General features: G+C 35.0%; 6 protein-coding genes across 8 annotated transcripts; 4 read left to right on the top strand and 2 right to left on the bottom strand.

Annotated features, from left to right (window-relative positions):
- Positions 1-1,598: 1,598 nt before the first annotated feature.
- On the top strand, positions 1,599-2,667 carry LOC111781849 (3-oxo-5-alpha-steroid 4-dehydrogenase 2-like). Its single transcript, XM_023662570.1, has 2 exons — positions 1,599-2,011; positions 2,095-2,667. Exons 1-2 carry the CDS (start codon positions 1,664-1,666, stop codon positions 2,563-2,565), a joined length of 819 nt encoding a protein of 272 aa, XP_023518338.1. The 5' UTR covers positions 1,599-1,663; the 3' UTR covers positions 2,566-2,667.
- A 1,485-nt stretch (positions 2,668-4,152) lies between these two features.
- Positions 4,153-6,079, top strand: LOC111791596 (3-oxo-5-alpha-steroid 4-dehydrogenase 1-like). Its single transcript, XM_023672992.1, has 2 exons — positions 4,153-4,609; positions 5,414-6,079. Exons 1-2 carry the CDS (start codon positions 4,280-4,282, stop codon positions 5,882-5,884), a joined length of 801 nt encoding a protein of 266 aa, XP_023528760.1. The 5' UTR covers positions 4,153-4,279; the 3' UTR covers positions 5,885-6,079.
- Positions 6,080-6,829: 750 nt separating this feature from the next.
- On the top strand, positions 6,830-7,899 carry LOC111810041 (3-oxo-5-alpha-steroid 4-dehydrogenase 1-like). The gene is made up of 2 exons (XM_023696583.1): positions 6,830-7,266; positions 7,350-7,899. The coding sequence occupies exons 1-2, from the start codon at positions 6,943-6,945 to the stop codon at positions 7,818-7,820; spliced, it is 795 nt and encodes a 264-aa protein (XP_023552351.1). The 5' UTR covers positions 6,830-6,942; the 3' UTR covers positions 7,821-7,899.
- A 1,178-nt stretch (positions 7,900-9,077) lies between these two features.
- LOC111809442 (inactive protein RESTRICTED TEV MOVEMENT 2-like) lies at positions 9,078-10,230 on the top strand. The gene is made up of 2 exons (XM_023695911.1): positions 9,078-9,256; positions 9,346-10,230. The coding sequence occupies exons 1-2, from the start codon at positions 9,118-9,120 to the stop codon at positions 10,140-10,142; spliced, it is 936 nt and encodes a 311-aa protein (XP_023551679.1). The 5' UTR covers positions 9,078-9,117; the 3' UTR covers positions 10,143-10,230.
- A 411-nt stretch (positions 10,231-10,641) lies between these two features.
- LOC111808264 (probable pectinesterase/pectinesterase inhibitor 25) lies at positions 10,642-14,239 on the bottom strand. Of its 3 annotated transcripts, XM_023694156.1 has the most exons (4): positions 13,596-14,239; positions 11,842-12,211; positions 11,043-11,735; positions 10,642-10,808 (listed from the first exon to the last, which is right to left on the bottom strand). In XM_023694156.1, the coding sequence occupies exons 1-4, from the start codon at positions 14,235-14,237 to the stop codon at positions 10,798-10,800; spliced, it is 1,716 nt and encodes a 571-aa protein (XP_023549924.1). In that variant the 5' UTR covers positions 14,238-14,239; the 3' UTR covers positions 10,642-10,797. The 3 variants fall into 3 exon arrangements, with proteins under 3 accessions (XP_023549924.1, XP_023549932.1, XP_023549916.1); XM_023694164.1 differs by lacking the exon at positions 10,642-10,808 and having other exon boundaries at positions 10,997-11,735; positions 11,842-12,196; XM_023694148.1 differs by lacking the exon at positions 10,642-10,808 and having other exon boundaries at positions 10,997-11,735.
- Positions 14,240-15,729: 1,490 nt separating this feature from the next.
- Positions 15,730-19,053, bottom strand: LOC111808291 (ethylene-responsive transcription factor WRI1-like). The gene is made up of 6 exons (XM_023694187.1): positions 18,610-19,053; positions 18,430-18,512; positions 18,210-18,218; positions 17,988-18,076; positions 17,565-17,766; positions 15,730-16,507 (listed from the first exon to the last, which is right to left on the bottom strand). The coding sequence occupies exons 1-6, from the start codon at positions 18,885-18,887 to the stop codon at positions 15,888-15,890; spliced, it is 1,281 nt and encodes a 426-aa protein (XP_023549955.1). The 5' UTR covers positions 18,888-19,053; the 3' UTR covers positions 15,730-15,887.
- Positions 19,054-19,429: the final 376 nt, after the last annotated feature.

Below are 19,429 nucleotides of genomic sequence, written 5' to 3' on the forward strand. Positions count from 1 at the left end.
TTTTTTTTTTTTTTTTTTTTTTTTTTTTTTTTTTTTTTTTTTTTTTTTTTTTTTTTTTTTGTAAATATGAAAAATAAAATAGGGGCGGAATAGGGCTCTCCATCCCTGCCCGATAACTTTTAAATTTTAAATTCCATTTTTTAAAATAAAAATATTTATTTTTAACACCTTCTAAATTCGGTTCTAGATAAGGTGGGCCGAGATAAAGTGGGCTTTTTTATTTCCTTTTATATAATTCGGGTCGGGTTGGTCTTAATTATTTTCTTAATATTAAACCGGGTTCAATTTTCTTCCTATAACCAAACCAATCGATTTGAACCTAACCGACCCGAAAACGAGGCTAAATTGAAAAATCAAAATCAGCAATTCATACTTATTTCATAATTTTTAAATTGATTAAATTTATTAAATATATGATCCTTCAAAATAATTTATAGTTGTTATATATATCAACCATGTTGATCATATCGCAGAGTAACGTTGGAATTATCAATTTATTTTCTATTTTTATTAATTGAAGTTCTACACGATTTAATATATACTTAATTAAAGTAATTTTTTTTAATAATTGAAGTTATACCCGATTTAATATATACTTTTTAAAGTAAATTTTTTAATAATTGAAATTATAAATGTTTAATATATACTCCATTAAAGTAATTTTTTTAATAATTGAAATTATACACGAATATATATATTAGAGTAATTTTCTTAATAATTGAAATTATACATATTCAAATAAATGAGTTTGATAGTGATCCACATATAGGAACAAAACATTTTTTTATAAGTAGTGGAAATCTCTATTTTAAATAAAAATAAATAAATAAATAAAATACACCAATAAACCAATATATATAAATTATCAATTATTTAACAAATATAAATTATGACTATTATGATAAATAAAGTTGAGTAAATTAATTAATAAATTATTTATTTATTTGTAAAAAATGGTAGAAAATATATATTTACGATTGGTTTAAGAAAAAATACACAACTTAATTATAAATATATTTTTTTCCAACAAAAAAAATTTACTCAAACCAATTATAAATTTATCTTAGGTTATCTACAAAATAATTATTTATGAAATTACTGTTTCTTCTACGTTTTTTATATATATATAATCAATTATTAATATCACGCATTTATTACGCATGCAATTTTAATACAACCATACACTAAATTAAAAAATAATAATAATAAACCGAATCCTATTAAGGCGTGACGTGTTTTATATTAATAGTTGCTTAGCCGACAATATATTTTTTTAAATATTATCAGAAAATAAAAAAACTCATTAAAAAAATTATTTACATATAAGGTGTCCATGCTTACTAAAAATAAATTTCAATTATAAAATCATATCTTTAATTTATTTATTTTTATATATGGAACTGATCTCACCGATTCCAATAATTTGGTTTTTGTTTTTTTAGTTTTCGGGAAAATATTGAAGATCAGATCACACGCCACGTCACCTTGCTGAAATTTTGATTTTTGTTTCCCGTTTAAAGCAAAACGATGCCGTTTAGCCAAATTTACCACAATGCCCCTCTTCGTTGTCACCCCAAGACCCGTTCTATAAAACCCATCTCTCCGGTGCTTCAAACCGAGAGCTACGGATTTGTAAAGAAACTTTTACTCAGAGGCTTCGTTGATGGCGGCGATGGATACTATTTCGGCGCTTCTTTTCCGGCTGCCGCCTTCACTGTTAGTGAACGTAATGACGGTGGTGAGTTCAGTGGTGGTGGCGGTGATCGGACTTTCGGAAGCGAGAGGAACGGCGCATTTACAGTATTCGAAATTCTGGAATGCAAATAATAGCGCTACGAAATCATCTAATCCGGAGAAATTCAAGATTTCATCAAGATCGGGGATGCTCTTACTTTATGCGCCGGCGGCTCTCGCCGGCGCTGTATCGTTCTGGATCTTTCCAAACGACGATCTGAGGATTCTTCTGCTTAAATCTGCTCTCACTCTCCATTTCTTCAAAAGGAACTTTGAGGTACTCAAATTTTTTTGCCCTAAATTCCGTCTTCTTTTACATTCATCGCCATTCCTCAAATTCCGCCTGAAATTCCTACACAGGTACTGTTTATTCACAAATACAGCGGCAAAATGGCGCTCGATTCAGCCTTAATAATCTCCCTCAGCTACTTCTCCTCTACAGCGCTGATGATTTACGCTCAAGAACTCTCAAGAACACTTCCAGAGCCATCAATTGATCTGAAATTCATCGGAATTTCTCTGTTTCTGATAGGAATTATCGGGAACTTTTACCACCATTATATATTGTCCCAAACTAGAAAAAAGGGCGAAACAGGCTATAAAATCCCCAAAGGAGGCCTCTTCTGCGTTGTGATTTGCCCTCACTATCTGTTTGAAATAACCGTGTATTTCGGATTCGCGCTCATCTCTCAAACAATCTACTCATTGTGCTTCGCCATCGCCACTGCCATGTATTTGGGTGGGCGAAGCTACGCCACTAGGAAATGGTATCTCTCTAAATTTGAGGACTTCCCTCAACATATCAAAGCCCTTGTTCCCTTTGTATTTTAATTATATTAACTACTCCTCAATCAATCGGATGAATATGGTACGAAAATTGAGATTGGAAATGAGATAAAGTTGATTCAGAGGATCGTCAAGATCATTGTCACAGTTTCAAGTTATATAGTTCAAAGTTTTAAATATTTATTTTAAATGATCTGAATCTCATATAATATTACTTGAAATGATAATGATGGTGTATAAGTGTATTTTTTATATTATCGTTGATGTATCCTATCATATGCTTCATCTATAATGTTGGTGTCACGTTGAATAAAATTTTAATTTAATTGGAACTATTGTGTTATGTTGTGGGTTTTTGGTAATTATTTTGATGTAATGTTATACGACTTCCGGGGCGTAATTAATTATTGTTCCATTTTTTTAAGAAAAATATAATAATTATTCCACTTGATTATTACGTGGGCTTGCTGTATGATTAGCATTTAATTGATTATTAAATAAGTGAGAGATATTAAATAAATATTATAATTATTCAAATAATACTTGGATAATTATTAAAAAAAATAAAATAACTTCATCTTATTATAATATTTACAAACTCTTGCATCGAAATAATAAAAAAGAGTGAAATAGAATCCACTAATTATTATTATAATAATTTCATAATCTTAAATTTTATATTTTATTTAAAATACATTTTTAAATAATACCTTCAACTAAAAAAAATTTAAAAAATTTTTTTATAATTTTTTTTTATGGAAATACCTTTCCATTTAAAATAGTTTTATTAACATTTTCTAACTTTTTAAAAGTATTTTTGAATTTAAAAATAAAAATAAAAGTTTAAATATTTGAAAACTAGAATAAAGGTATTTTTAGATGTTTTTTTATTTATTCAAATAGTTAAAATATGAAGATTCATTTTTTATTTTTTATTTCTAACGTCATATTAATAAATAAATAGATATATCCATAAATCGTCAAATATTTTATTAATTGTTCTAAAAATTTAAGGTATAGTTCAACCACGTATGAGATTAAAATATTTAAATATCTTTAATTTAATTCCAAATCTTTGAATTAAAAAAGTTTAAATTTATGAAAAAATATCTGAAATAAAATTAAAATAATAAACATCTACTAGACATAATTAAAAAATTTGTTTTAAATAGAGGTTAAAATATATAAAATAATCTTTTGTCTTCCGGGTATATTTTTATTTTGTAATAGTTTATTGTTTATTTTATTCAAAAAAAAATCAATGGTTTAGAGCATTAAATATATTTTTATTTTGATTATACAAGGCGATGTATACATGGTAAATGAAATGTAACACAGTACGATTATAGTAAATGAGAGTAAACAAAGGTTATATCCGATAGAATTATGTATGATAAATAGTTATATATAGTATATGGTTAAAATTATTATATTATTTAATAAATTTTCTTAATTCGATTAACTAAATTTATTATTTAAAATTTTTGATGAAAAATAAAATTGAATTAAATTTATTGAAACTATAAAACCGGGACGAAGAGACTAAAATGAAAGATGTGAATTTACGGAAATGCCCATCTGCAATTTCAATGTAACGTGCGGTATACAGCACCACTGGTTCTCGGCTCGACCCGAAGGTTCAATCCCCTAAACTGAAAATGGTTGCGATCTATAAATCCTCATTTCAAACGCCTCCGACGGCGTTTCAAACTTCTACAGAGAGTTTCTGGCGGTTTTTCTCATCTGGTTCTCGGCGGCGATGGGTATTTTGTCGGCGTTTCTTTTCCCTCCGCCTCCTTCCACGTTCGTAAACGTTATGACGGTGGTGAGCTCGACGGCGATGGGGATGGCTGGGATTTCCGAGATTAAAGGTAAGCATTTGCAGTATTCCAAGTTCTGGAATGCGAATAGTGCTCCGAAAGCTCCATCGGAGGAACCTAAGCTTTCGTCCAAATATGGAATGCTCTTGGCTTATACGCCGGCATTTCTCGCCGGTGCGGCGTCGTTTTGGTTCTTTCCAAGCGACAATGAGAGGATTCTTGTGCTTAAAGCTGCTCTCACTCTCCATTTCTTCAAGAGGATCTTCGAGGTACTCTCAATTTCTCTACGCCTCTGATTGAGTTCTGAAATTTCAATCCGATTTTAAAATTAATTCTTCGATTCAGTTCGATTGTGGCTTTATTGAGAATCTGTTAATCTTATTCTTCGAAAATTCGTGGCGAAAAGAAAATGGCGGAGAGATCTGGATCTCTTCTCCCTTCTTTGCATCTTATGGTTCCTCTGGAGATTTCGGAACTCGTCTTTTCGTTTACCGGATTAGGAAGACTTTGAACCTATCTTGATTTCTTTTTTTTTTTTATTTTTATAATTTTTTGTCGTATGAACTTGAATAATTAACCATCCACTTTACAAATATCCGACTTCATTAGTTTTCCTCAACTAATTTAATTGTCATTAAGAACTCGTGAAGTCAACTTTGTGTATAATAATAATTTTGGAATTATTATTATATGAAGTCATGTACAAGAAAGAACAAACTGCACGTTTCTGCTCAACAGTTTTCTAAGAAATTTGTTTCAATAATCACTAGATGATTTGCACTTATTGTACCTTTCATTCATGCGACAATTATTTTTGAATCAATTCGAGTATTCTTCTCAAATTATAGAAGCTATTCCTGTATTATTTCTCCAACCAATTGCATCTGAGGGGAACTAGAAATGATAACAAAAGTTTTGGAAGATCATATGAATCATTTAGAGAACAATGAAAAGTAATATAAACAATTTCAAAAACAACAAAACACCTAATCTTATATTAAATATATCATTGAATTCAAAAGCTTAAACGGATAGACAATATGAATTACTTACTATCATGAAATTCTTTGCAGGTTCTATTCATTCACAAGTACAGCAGTAAAATGGTATTCGATACAGCAATCAAAATCTCGTTCAGCTACTGCTCGTCCACGGTGATCATGATATACACACAGCACCTATCACAAGGACTTCCAGAGCCGCCCATTGATCTGAAAAACATTGGGATTGCTTTGTTTCTGATAGGCATTATCGGGAACTTCTACCACCATTTTCTCTTGTCCAAAACCAGAAAACCGGGAGAAACAGGGTACAAAATCCCCAAGGGAGGCCTCTTCAGCCTTGTCATCTGCCCTCACTATCTGTTTGAAATCATTGAGTTTTTTGGATTTGCTTTCATCTCTCAGGAACTCTATCCCCTGTGCTTCAGCACCGGCACCGCCATTTATTTGGCTGGAAGGAGCTATGCCACAAGGAAATGGTACGTCTCCAAATTTGAAAACTTCCCCAGCCATGTCAAAGCCCTGCTCCCTTTTGTGTTTTAGAACCCTTCCTTTCTTCATTTCATAAAAGCTACTTATGTTTATGCTTTACACAATTAAGTTAGGCTCATACTACTATTGTATTAGTTCCCTTAAGTTCTGATTCTGTTTATCACTACAATAGTAGAAGGTAAAGCAGTTGGATTTTGTTCTTTACCTGATCTTAATAATGACCATTTATACTTGTGTGTTTTTATTTATTAAAATTAAAATACTTTCTATGTTATGAAATTGAATTGAATTAAATTAAAAATGTTATTGAAACCTTAATCTGGAAAATTAGTCTAAAACTCCTAGGTTATATATTTGTTGTTTTAGAAAAAAACGCTCGTTCATGCAAGTGTTTCTATGGACTTTGTCGTCGACCAAATTGGGTTGTTCGTATTTGATAATAATATTGATTATCATCCTCCGTTGATAGCATTCGGCCCTAGTATAGAAGAGGAGTATCTAAAAAAATTCGATGATCCGAAAAACTCGATCAACCCATCCAAACCTATACAAATGTGTAATAAAATAAAATAAAAATTTATAGTTAGGTTCATTATTTTAAAAAAAAAAAAAAAATTATACAGAGTCTAATCCAACCCATTAACACATACATTCTATTTTTTTATTTAAAAAAAAAAAACTAATTTCTTAGAAAATAAATATATGTAAATTTTGTTTACTCTTTTTTTATAAAAATTAAAAATTAAGAGGATAAAAATTGTTATTTTCTAGATTTATAAATAAGGTTGCAAACTATCAAAAATAAAAATATTTTTAGAATATTCAGCTAAAATAAATCATAAATAATACTAGAAAAAAGAAAAAAATAATAAAAAAAACAAGAAATGTATTATATATATATATATACACTTAATTATGGAATGGCCACACACTAAGAAAGAAAAGGACATGAAGGAGATTTTTTTTTTTATAAATTGCAGAGCGATGAGGCAATCGTCGTTCACCATTAAATTTCCATCCTTCTCTGCAACTCACGATTTCAAGAGCAAAGACGACGGCCACCACCACCGCCGCCGCCGCCGCCGCCTCCATCTTCTGGTCCTTCTCCCATGCCGACATTCCTCTTTTCCCCATTTTCTTCTACCTTCCTCCTCGCTCTTTCTTCCCTCACCATGCTTTCCATTTTGGTCCTCGCTACGTCGGAATTTCTCGGCCGCCACTTGCAGTATTCCAAATTCTGGAGCCCTAAAACCTCCTCCAACAAAATCCACCTCCCTTCCCGATCCGCTATGCTCCTCTGTTACGTCCCTGCTTTCGCCGTCGCCTCCATCTCCCTCTTCCTCCTCCTCCTCCCGCGCTACAATAACTCCTCCACGAGGATTTTCCTAATCAACTCCCTTCTCCTCATCCATTTCTTCAAACGAATCTTCGAGGTACGTCTACTTAACTAATTAGATCCTCTCGATTCTGTCTGTTCTGGAAGTTAATTAGCGAAATCGAAACTCGATTATTTCAGGTTTTGTTCGTTCATAAATACAGCAACAAAATGGGCCTGAGCGACGCGATTAGAGTCTCGATTACCTATGTTCTCCTTACCGCTAGCACAATCTCCTCTCAGATGGTTTCGCATAATCTGGAGGAGCCGCAGATCGATCTGAGGGCGGCTGGATTGGCGATGTACTGGATTGGAATCACTGGAAATCTGTATCACCACGTTCTACTAGCGAAATTGAGGAAAGAAGGCGATAGAGAGTACAGGATTCCAAGGGGAGGGATGTTTGAAGTGATCGTGTGCCCTCACTACCTGTTTGAGATGGTAGAGTTCTTGGGAATCGCTTTCGTTTCGCAGACGCTGTTCCCAATGGTGTTCGCCTTCGGATCCGCCCTGTTCTTGATTGGCCGAAGCTACGCCACCAGGAATTGGTACGTTTCTAAATTTGAAGATTTTCCTCGCCATGTTAAAGCTATTCTGCCTTTCGTTTTTTGAAAACTCTTCCATTCCTAAATATGTGTTTATGTAAAACTATTTGTATTAATGTCATATGGAGACCAAAATTTATTTAGAAGTTTCGATGATAAGAGTCTCACATTCACTAATTTATGGACTAATTTAGGGAATGATGATGAATTTATAATAAAAAAATATTCTTTCCATTAGTATAAGAACTTTTAGATAAGCTCTATCAAACCAAAGCCATGAAAGTTTATACTGAAAGTCGACAATATAATTGTGGAAAGCTTATGCTCAAAGTGTACTTATATCATTGTGTTGGGACAATACCATACCATTGTGGAGAGTCGTATTCATCTAACATGGTACCAGAGTCATGCCCTAAAACTTAGTCGTGCCAATAGATTGATAAATCCTCAAATATCGAAAAAAAGGAGTCGAGCGGAGAGTCGTATTCATCTAACATGGTATCAGAGTCGTGCCCTAAAACTTAATCGTGCTAATAGATTGATAAATCCTTAAATGTCGAAAAAAAGGAGTCGAGCCTGGGGAGACATACTTTGTTCCGAGGGGAGATGTTAGGATGATGAAAGTCCCACGTTTGCCAATTTAGGGAATGATGAAGGGTTTATAATCAAAGAATATTCTCCCCATTGGTTTGAGGTGGGGAAGCCCACCCAAGGTACTTATGCTCAAAGTGGACAATATCATACAATTGTGTGGAGAGTCGTGTTCATCTAATAAGGATATAGAATTGCTTTAGTTCTTATGGCTATCAAAAAAAAAAAAAAAATGAATCTTGTTGTTATTAGTATATGTAATCACTGATTTACACAATGGTATAATATTGTTTACTATGTCTTTCTGAGAAACCATCTAATTCTTCCTAACCATTTTTAATTTAATATGATTCATTTTACTATGTTAATTTAAATTTTTATGGAGACAAGGTACAAAAATGGAGAATCCTTCCTTGTTCGGTTTCTTAATTTAATGATCCTAACCTTTGATAATCCAATCTTTTAGTTAGACGTTTACTTGGTCAAAACTCACGGGAATGCGAACATAAAAATTTCATTATACAATTACGAACTCGAGCTCCTCGAGAACGTAAACCCAAACATCTACAAAATGGAACAGGAAAGTTATACCTTAACTACACAAAAGGGGAAATGTATATCCCATTTAATCAAACCGTTCAAATAAGGTATAATCCCAACTCCAAGAAACTATTTTCGAACCCCATAAATACCCCCCACCCCCCACGCCCTATTCTCAACCCCTCCCCCAAATACCACCCGACCCGAAAACCCGCCTTTTTCCGGCAACCAGAATGGCAACCACAAGGCCAAGAACCGCCGGACTCGGCGTCTACCGCCGTCAATCCCAGCGGGTTTACAACGAGCCCTTCACTCCCAAAGTTGAAGAAAGAGATGAAAACGAAGCTCATATTCTACTGCTCGAACTTCCTGGTTCTAATTTTGGCCTGTTCTTCATTTTTTAAACAATTTAATCATTTTTTTAAACAAATTTTCTTTTGTTTTTGGATTCGTTTGACCAGATTTCAACCAGCAGCATGTTAAGGTTAAGGTTGAAAAAGAGGCAGGGACGGTGGTGGTGACCGGAGGTCGGAATGTGGGAAATAATAGATTGCTTATATTGAATAAAACTTACCCAATTCCACGAAATTCCGTAATCGATCGAATTTCTCATACATTACAAGATGGAGTTCTCACCATTACAATGCCCAAACAAACTGCCGAGCCGGCCACACCACCGGCGGCGGCGGCGCCACCAACTCCTACTCCGCTGCCCAAAGAGCCAGAGCAATCAACCCCCGAGAAGGGGAAAGAAGAAACTCCGTCGGCAAAATCAGCTCTGCCGGAGATGAATGGTGAAATTAAGGAACCAGAGGCGGCGGCTCTTCCGAAAGACGATTCAAGTTCATCGAATGATAAGGGAAAATCTGCAGAACTCCAAAAGCAGGCCTCAGCGAAGGCTAATGAAGAAACTCCGACGCCGACGCCGGCGGCGGCGGCGGCTGAAAGGGGTCAGGTACAAGGGGATTCCGGCAAGGCGGAAACGACGCTGGATCGGAAAATTAGCAGCCCGTATCAGAAGAAGCCAACGGAGAAGAAAGAAATTGAAAATCAAAATCTGGAAAAGGGGAGGGAATCTAAAACAGAGGAGGCAGATAAGAATGTGGGAACAGCCAAGATCGACGCCGTAACTCCATCTCCGAGAACGACCAGAGTAGGGAAACTTGCCGGCGGCTCCACTGTCCGAAGGATGCAGTTACTGACGACGGTGAGTCTCTGGGCGGCGGTTGTGATAGCGGTGGCGGCATATTTCGCATAGCTTATTACGGGTTGTCACTCGCGACGCAACGAAGCTCAAGTTCGCAATGATTTCTCAATTAATACCTAAAAAATAAATAAAAACATTTAATAATCTTTCTAACGTTGCGTCATTATTCTTATTTATAATATAATTAGTAATATTTATATTTTAACGATAAAATAAAATAAAATACTAGAATAGTAAATATTAATTTCTATTGGATCAAATTTACTTGTCCAAATATCATTAATTAAAGTAATGTAACAGCACATCTCGTGCATGTAAATTTGTCTCTTTTAGTGATTAATAAATTACATAAGATAATTAAGATTAAAAAAATTAATATCCTATTATTTTTTTAAAAACATATTTTTAGACCCAACTCAATCGTTCTACAGGTAACACTTATTAAATTAAGAACCTATCTCAATCCAACTATGAAATATTTGAGTTCATACTCAAGTCTCGTTATTTATTTAACAAAAAAAAAATACATTTTTGTGAGATCCCACCGAAAGAAAATATTCCTTGTAAAGGTCCGAAATATCTCCGAACCTTGAAAAGAAACCCATAATGAAAAGCACGAAGAGGACAATATATGTTACATGTGTGCTTAGGCGGTTACAAATGGTATTAGAGTTCGATGCTGGTGTACTGACAAGGAAGCTGGGTGTCACAATCGCCCTTTCTTAGCAGCGGATTTGGCCAAGCATGAATGTGACAATGGGCGTCGATGAGAGAAGAACGAAGAAAAACTCAAAAAGGATAGGGCTTGAGCCGTTATACTAATACTAGATATATATATATATATATATATATATATATATATATATATATATATAATATATATCTATAGATAATTGATGAAAAGCTTGAAAAAAAGCATATAATTAAGAGAGAATAGAAATCATAGCAAACCTCCAGAAAAGGGGATATCTGTATAGGGCAGCCAAGTATCTCCCATGGTGAAGTTATAGACAGTAAAATTCATAGCCTCTGTGATATTCATCAAGCTGTGGCCACCCCAATTGACCCTCGACCTCGTGTTAGCTCCTGCTCCATAATTCTCAAACTCCCCATAATACAATGTGTCCAATCCCACCGTTCCATTCCACTCCAGCCACCCCACTGGGCTGATCAAATCCCCAATGTAAGACTGCATATACACCGTCCTTGAGAACGGCTTCCATGGCCGCCCGAGATAGTTCATCGTCGTTGTTGTCGTCGCATTCGAATCCATCACCCACTCTGGGGCAGCCTTGATGGTGCAGTTGTGGATCGAGATGCCCGTGCTTTGGTTCGGATCGGTTCGGCCCTGCGCTGTGAAGGCGTTCTTTTGGTTGGGGAGTGGCTTTCTAGCGTATAGATTGCATTGCTGGAAAACTGCAGCAGCGTTGCCAAAAATGAAGTCGACGGTGCCATAAACGTCGCATTCCCTGTAGAATTGCCTCATGGAATGTACATAAAGAGTGTCTTGATATCCCTCAAAACTACAGCGGTAGAATGTTGAGAGATCTGCACTGTTCCTCACTGCCACTGCTTGGTGCTTCTCTGCTCCTGCTGTGTTCCTGAATGTCATGTCTATTGCAACAAATCCATCCCCATAAACAGCTGCCAACATACATCCCAAACATTCAGTTACCAATTTCGGAATAATTTTGATACGACAATATTATAACTTTTAAACGAATAAGTTAAGGATTTGTGAGTTGCTTACTAAAGGTAGAGGAATTGTAAGTCGTCCAACCATCGACGACGTTATGGTTCCCCGTGATGACGGTTCGATTAATGCCATCTCCGATGAGCATTATGTTGGTTTTGTACTTGGGGACGATAACGTATTCGTCGTAGTATCCTTGTCTAACATAGATAACAAAGTAGCCATCTTGAGGCATTGAATTGTTGGGAGCAAATGAAATTGCATCTCCAATTGATGTGAAGTTGTCAGCACCTGTTGAGCTAACAACCACAGTGTTGTTGATCAAAATTCCTGTGGTGCCCAAATCAGTCAACAAGCGCTTCCTTCCCGAACACTTCGTGGATTGGTTGCACGAACCCATCGTATGTAGTCCCTGTTCATTCAAACTCTTAAGATCATTGTTAAGTTCATTAAGATCATTGTTAAGTTCATAAGGAAAGAAATGCAATCATCTTCAAAGATCAGCAACTAATTTATACTAAAAGAACTTGGGCAGGATCATGTAAGAAAAAAAGGAACAATTGCCCGTAAGGTTGTCTTTAATCAACTCTCCTAGCTTAGCCCACACTCACGCCTAGTCCACGGGAAGCCTCGGTCTTAGCCTCCGCTCATGAAATGACTCTACTGCAATCAACGTTTTGTATATATCAAGACTTGTTGCAAAAAAAATTTACTCATTTTATACGGGCCAGAATTTAAGGAAATTGTTCGATTACAACAATCGAATCACACTCTGTATAATTTGAACCTACGAATCGGAGCTTGGAGTTGCTTTTAGCTGGTCGGGTTGCCGGCCCATATTCATATACATATACATATACATATACACATATACAATACACATATATATACACATATACATGTACACATATACATATACATATACACATATACATATACATATATATATATATATGCATATAATAAAAGGCAATGATAGGAATAAAACAATTAGAAAAAAAGCAAATTAAAAATTATGAGGAGAATCCACATCTGAATTTGTAACATGCATTTGGTAGAGCTTTGGAATCCTAGAATCTCTCCCGTGACACCAACAAAATTATCAACGTATTTAACATAAATTTAATGAACAAAAAATATATATATGTAATCTTTTTTTCCACTAAAAAACATTCTTGTTATTTATTTAATATACTGTTTTTACTGATCATATTATTAAAAATTAAAATATTAAACTATAGTTCTTTATGAAAAGTTAAATTCCTCACTTTGTATAAAGATGATATTCCAATGTAAGTAATTCATAAGTAATATGAAAGAAATCAGAAATCAATTAAATGTGCATTAAATTAAATTAAAGCATAGTTTTAAAATTATATAACTATGAATACTTAAACATATTCAACTGTTTTTTCCCTCACTAATTCCCCTTAATGCTACCATCAATTGTGATTTCTGCTCAGTAATAATGTCATTAGGGGAGAATTTAATGCACTTTAAAGCATTAATTACAAGGTTGATTACCCATTTTAATAACAATTTTATTTGTAAGATTAATTCTTAAAGAAGAAGCTTATTTGTTAATGATTTATTGTTTTACTATTACTTTGAAAAAATTATAACATTATTATTTATTAGATTAATTTTAATATATATATATATATATATATATTTTAGAGTGCGACATCCAAACAAAAACTTATTTTCGCCCAATTTTTTGATGCATTGAATAAAGCAAATGTAATGGTCCGTGTAACCGAACGAACAGACAAACAGAAACCAAATAACAACGGCGCCATATCGAATCGTACCTTGATCAGCGTGTTCAATGGCTCTCTGCTCTGCGCAGCCGCCGGGAAATTCCCTCCCTCGCCGTCTCCCTTCTGCTTCCGCTTCTTCCACCGCCGCGACAGCGAGTTCTTAACCAGTCCTAACGATACACTGTACAGCTTCCCCGCGCTCAACAGCGGTGCCGTTAGCGCATTCCCCAAACTACTCCTCGACTCCACCAATCCGTCGATACAAGTCTGGCCGTTCGTCACGATCGCGCTCAAAATACTCTCAATACGCTCCACCAGTTCCTCATCGACGCCCTCCGCTGCCTCCAATACGCCATCAATCGACTGGAGAAACTCCACATTCGAATCGGAAAGCTCTCTGCAGTCTTCCAGAGCGCCAAACTCCTGCCGATTCAGCCTCGAATCGCCTCCTCGGTTGAGATACTCGCCGATAACGCTCGACATTTTGATCGCCTGTTTGATACACTTCTTGACGGAGAATTTTCCGTAGCCGTATGGATCGGAGGGGGAGAATCGGATGGAGGAGAGAATGGAGCGGCAAAGCTTAGGATAGAGAGTGGATTTACAGAGGAAGGCGGACGGCGGAGGAGAATCGGAAGCTCCGGCAAGGCCGAGAGAGAGGAAGAGAAGGAAAATGAAGGGAATTGAGTTCATAATGTAAACTCGGAAGTGACTCAGTAAGCGAAGAAGGAGAGTGTTTATATAGAGGACGGGAAAAAAGAAGAAGAGTGGATAATCAAAAGTAATTATAATTAAAGTATTTAAAACTGTAATTAATTAATTTTTTAAAGTATTAAAAAGTTGTTTAATGGATTAAGTAAAGAACAAAACTTACCACAAATTATCCACCGACGCTACCCTCCAATTTAATTATTTAATTTTAAATTTAATGGGACGAGACTGGAGTTTCGGTTCTATTTGGGTCACTATTTTTCATCCCGAACATCTCTTAGTAGAAGCTGTGAATGCATGACACCCGAGTAAATAAGAGTAATCTCGAAAATAGAATGACTAAAAAAATAAAAAGTTATTACCTATATTAATGAGGCATACCGGGATGAAATAATCCTATATTAGGCGACCTCAAATATTATATTTTTTGGGTTTTTTTTTTTTTTCGGGCTTCCCCCATCACGAGCCAACTCTCTAACTATGTGAGATGTCACAATCTACTTCCTTGGGGGCCAGTTCAACCGATGTGTAATCTCACAACCTACTCTCCCCTTCAGGGTCGAGTGTCTTCACGGGTAGACCGTTCATTGTCTAGCTCTGATACCATTTGTAACCGTCCAAGCTCACCGCTAATAAATATTGTTCGCTCTAGTTTGTTAAGTATCGTCATCAACCTCATAATTTTAAAACGTATCTGTTACGGAGAGATTTTCAAAATCTTTCTTTATTCTCTTATACTCCTCGTCTTTAAAATATAATATAATATAATAATATATATTAAAGATGTGGGCTGAGAGAGGCCATATGGAATATAATATTATTGGGCCTTAAGCCTCAAGCACGGCCTCATGGTGAGTGACGGCTTCCAGAGTTTTTAAAGCCCATTCGGCCCATTTGTTTGCTAAAATATACTCGCGTCGAAAATAGATGTGCAAATATTCATTTTAATTTTATTAAGAATTATTTTTTATGACAATTAAAAAAAAATCCTAAAATTTCATAAAATAATAAATAATTTATTAGGTAAACTTTAATTTTTAATAATTTAGTAAATATAGTACTCATATGAATTAGTTAAAAAATATTAAAATTATTAAGATTTAATTAGAGTTAGTATCAGAAAATTGACATTTAAATTTGATGAAATTTTTTATGGTAAAAAAATAAAATATTATAAATTTGACGAGCACAATTTTCAAAATAAAAAAATTTAAAACAAATCATTATCAAACACAAACGAAACAAATCAGAAATCAGACACGACAACTTTCGTACTCGATAATCACAAAAGTATACATATTGTTCTTACAATGTTTCATAAGGTCAAGAAATTAGGAAGAGAGAGGGGGACAACTTTTGCTTGATGTTACAGTTTCGTTAAGAAACATGTTTTGAGTAAACCAAGGTTGTGTTTTAGGGATGTTAATTGGCTTTTTCATTGGACCAAAATACCCTCGAGAAAATTATTTATAAAAAAAAAAAAAAGCTGAAAAATTAAATTAACAAATTATTAAAAACAAAAACACCTAAGCAAATCTCCAAGAACAGAGAAGACCACAGGCTCATAAACATATGATATTCTAACATTTTGATTTTTCCCATTTTAAACAGAAACAACAAACCCCTAAGATCTCAAACCCTAAATTCACACGAAACCGAGGTGGTTATCGACGAAGAAGACGGTGAAGTTGTCGTAGTAGCTGCGAACAATCTGATTTTCTCATTACAGTTGTTGACCTCCTTCTTCCCAACATTATCATCATCGTTGTTGTTATTACCTTCACAGTTCTTATTGTTCTCTAAGCTTGCTTCGAACATCAACCCAATATCATCTTCAAACCTGATCTCGTCGAAGTATAAGTCAGCTAACTCACTCGATTTCTCAAGTGGGAGGTCAGGGACATGCACGAATAATCCCGTGTCTAAGAAAGACCAATGGAGATCATGATCGTCTTGTGTTGGTGGTTCATCCATAACAACCATAGTGGGGTTATTCTCAATCGAAAACTGGAGGTCGGGCGGGCCCGAGAATGCAATTTGTTGTTGTTGTTGCTGCTGCTGCTGATGCACGTCGTGTTGTTGTTGTACTACTTCGCCCTGAGAAGAAGCAGGGGAGCAATTGGGGTCATCTGGTGATGATTTATTCTGTAACCTCCCAATGTAATTGCTAATGTCGAAGTTGGTGACTGCATTGGCTCCTCTGTACTCAATGGCAGCCATGTCATATGCTGCAGCTGCTTCTTCTTGTGTATCTTAACAAACAAATAAAACCAAAACCTTAATTAATCGAATTAATTACACTTCCTAAATGGGGTTTGGTTTGAAATTTAGATGGGGAATCACGTGACTATACTAATTTTGAATCTAAATCAATTAATTAATTGCAGTCATATCACGAAAACAGATCCATATTCCCCTTATTTCACAGTATATATATATAAATAAAATAAAAAAGTCAAAATATTGAAAGCAGGAATGCAGAACAACTGGGGCTGCTGTCTCTAAGAATTTCCCTTGATTTTTGGTTTGACCGAAGAAATTAAATAACGCAGAAAATAAAATTAAAAAAAGGAAAATAAAATAAAATGATTATTTAAAAGAAATATGGGCTCCAGGAAAATGAAAGTACAGATGTAAAAAAACAAGCTAAAAAGTTCCCACCCCGACAGAGGCTAGTGAAGTGGCACGTGACGCCACGTAATACTTTTTCTTCACTTTTGGAAAGCTGTGGATCGCAAACTACTGTTTTATTTATTATTTTATATTGCCAGCTCGACAAGGATCACGTGCCGTACCCCCATCCCCAAATTTATTTACCCCTCTTGGACCACTCCTCCCCTTCAATAATTTTACTATTTATATATATTTTAAATTAAAATAAGCAGTTTAAAATATACGAACTAAAATAAATATTTTAAGGTGGAAACAGTTTAACATTATTTAATTAATATATATAAATTAGAATTACACACCAAATTCAAGGAAGGTGAACCTAAGGACCTCATTTTTCTATGGAAACAGTTGATGATTTGGGATTGGAAGTGACCCAGTAGTTAAACCAATTAACAAACAACCCTAATAAATTTATATAATTTTAAACATTTATTTTCCTAATAAAATTATTTTTTTAAAAAATTGTAAGCTAAAGACAATAAAGAATTGGTTTGTGTAAGACAAGTAAGAACGATGGTACCACGTTAGCTGACAGACTGGGAAAATTTCTGAAGGACTGAGCCACGTAACCACTAAAAACCCACGTGGCAATGCCACGTGGCGTTAACAAGTAGACATAAAGAGAGAGAGACGTACTGTAAGTTCCCAAGTAAAGATATTTGCTTCCAAAAACACGGCCAATCCGAGCCTCCCACCGGCCGTTGTGGTGGTGCCGGGCAACGCCGCGGTACTTGGAAACGCCTCTGGAAAAACCACTGCTCTGCCGCCGTAACGACGCCAAATATTCCTCCTTGGAAACTTTCCGCATTTCTTCCATTTCATTCGTGTACGACTCTACCTGCAATTTTTGGACCCCACATTTTAATCTTTCATAAATTTACATTTTATAAAAAAAAAAAAAAAAAAAGTATTATATATATTCCCACCTTAATTTAACAATATTCTTCAAAATAAATCAATTTAGGGCTATGAAATTGAGATTCGTTTTATAGAGATTTAAATAAATAAATTGAGAATTTAAAGTGAAATGTCTGTTTTAGCCTTGAGTGTCAAAGGTACCGGGAAATTGAGAGTGGTCCCAGGGCCCCAGTATTTGAGGGCAGCAAGGTCATAAGTTCGAGCCGCAGCTTCCTCGTTGTCGTAGGCTCCTGCAAATTTATGAATTTCATATTAATCAATAAAATTTTGAAACCGGACGAAGAAGATAAGCAGTATCCCGCCACGTGTCCAGAAATATATATATTTAAAAAAATAGAGAAAATTAAGATACAGAGAGCTTACCCAAATAAACTGAGCAGCGACAAAAGCGCAAAATGAACGTTGGCGATGACAGGAGAGGCCCCAAGATACACAGTCAGCAAAACAAAATCAGGGCATTATTATTTTTTTTAAATATAAAAGAATAATTAACCGAATAAACAAATAATTATTTAGATCTCTTCTTCAATTAACTAATTAATTAAGTAATTAAGTAATTAAGAGGATCTTTTAATTTCCTCACCTTGCCTTCCCTTTTTGTTCTGAATGTTATTCCATGAACTTTTGTCCCAGAGATGAGCTTCGAACCGGCCGGTCCATCGGTGCCTGATTTCGAATCGGAACAATAATTTCATAATCTCAATTCAACATGCAAATTCAAAAGAAAGGATTAGAAAATCAAATTACAAATTTAAAAGTAAACCTAGTAACTCCTCTGTAAATGGAGCTCCGCCGAGCGGGAGAGGCGTTGTTGGATCCATTAGCGTTATGATTATGAATCTGGCATTTCGTTTCATCTTGATTCCTCCTCCGTCGTTTGGCTGTGGTTTTCTCAGATTGCGGCCGGTGAGGAGCGGCGAGATTGTTGTTATGAATGCCGGAATCAGAGCCGACGCAGGAGGAGGAGGAAGAAGAAGAAGAAGAAGAAGAAGAAGAAGAAGAAGAAGAAGAAGAAGAGACAGGCGGAGAGATTATTCTCATGGCGAGCAGCGGCGGCGATGGCGGAGAGATTACGATTGCGATTGAAGAAGAGGAGGAGAGAAATGAATTAAGGAAATGGAAGCGAAATGCAGCATTAAAATGGCGTCCGTGTTGGATTGGATTGTTGAGAGGGAGAAATTTTGAGAAGCATTTTGGTAACCTAAAGTGGTTTACCAACAACAAAGTAGAGAGAGCAGAGGGGGGGAGTTAAAGAAAAGAAGAAGAAGTTAACTAGGGTTAAAGAATGAGGGTTAATTAACTAGGTGAGTTATGAAACTGCCCAACACTTGGCTGTAGGTGCAGCCATGCTACCAATCAGATTCCTTCCCTTTGCTGCCTTCCCTATTTTGATTTGGAGTTTCATTTTCCATTTATTAATTTTCTTTTTAACTTTTTGTTGTAATAAATAATATTTATATATAGAGATTAAAATTTGTTGATAATATTTGGTAAGCTAATAAAATTTAATCCATCAATTAAATTAAGCATTCAAATTTCTACCAAATTTTTTAAAACCTCGAAACTTTCTGTTTTTAGGTGTC

Source organism: Cucurbita pepo, chromosome LG01 (genome assembly GCF_002806865.2).
Source record: "Cucurbita pepo subsp. pepo cultivar mu-cu-16 chromosome LG01, ASM280686v2, whole genome shotgun sequence".
In the NCBI taxonomy this organism is placed as follows: Eukaryota; Viridiplantae; Streptophyta; class Magnoliopsida; order Cucurbitales; family Cucurbitaceae; genus Cucurbita; species Cucurbita pepo.

Excerpts from the sequence above, each read along its gene's own strand:
- LOC111809442 (XM_023695911.1), top strand. The coding sequence starts at position 9,118 with ATGGCAACCACAAGGCCAAGAACCGCCGGACTCGGCGTCTACCGCCGT. Across the intron at positions 9,257-9,345 it reads TCTACTGCTCGAACTTCCTG|ATTTCAACCAGCAGCATGTT; the intron begins GTTCTAATTTTG and ends TCGTTTGACCAG.
- LOC111808291 (XM_023694187.1), bottom strand. The coding sequence starts at position 18,887 with ATGAGAATAATCTCTCCGCCTGTCTCTTCTTCTTCTTCTTCTTCTTCT. Across the intron at positions 18,513-18,609 it reads ATTTACAGAGGAGTTACTAG|GCACCGATGGACCGGCCGGT; the intron begins GTTTACTTTTAA and ends ATTCGAAATCAG. Across the intron at positions 16,508-17,564 it reads TCTTTACTTGGGAACTTACA|ATACACAAGAAGAAGCAGCT; the intron begins GTACGTCTCTCT and ends TTGTTTGTTAAG.
- LOC111791596 (XM_023672992.1), top strand. The coding sequence starts at position 4,280 with ATGGGTATTTTGTCGGCGTTTCTTTTCCCTCCGCCTCCTTCCACGTTC. Across the intron at positions 4,610-5,413 it reads TCTTCAAGAGGATCTTCGAG|GTTCTATTCATTCACAAGTA; the intron begins GTACTCTCAATT and ends AATTCTTTGCAG.
- LOC111810041 (XM_023696583.1), top strand. The coding sequence starts at position 6,943 with ATGCCGACATTCCTCTTTTCCCCATTTTCTTCTACCTTCCTCCTCGCT. Across the intron at positions 7,267-7,349 it reads TCTTCAAACGAATCTTCGAG|GTTTTGTTCGTTCATAAATA; the intron begins GTACGTCTACTT and ends CGATTATTTCAG.
- LOC111808264 (XM_023694156.1), bottom strand. The coding sequence starts at position 14,237 with ATGAACTCAATTCCCTTCATTTTCCTTCTCTTCCTCTCTCTCGGCCTT. Across the intron at positions 12,212-13,595 it reads CATTGAACACGCTGATCAAG|AGTTTGAATGAACAGGGACT; the intron begins GTACGATTCGAT and ends AATGATCTTAAG. Across the intron at positions 11,736-11,841 it reads TTACAATTCCTCTACCTTTA|CTGTTTATGGGGATGGATTT; the intron begins GTAAGCAACTCA and ends GTATGTTGGCAG.
- LOC111781849 (XM_023662570.1), top strand. The coding sequence starts at position 1,664 with ATGGCGGCGATGGATACTATTTCGGCGCTTCTTTTCCGGCTGCCGCCT. Across the intron at positions 2,012-2,094 it reads TCTTCAAAAGGAACTTTGAG|GTACTGTTTATTCACAAATA; the intron begins GTACTCAAATTT and ends ATTCCTACACAG.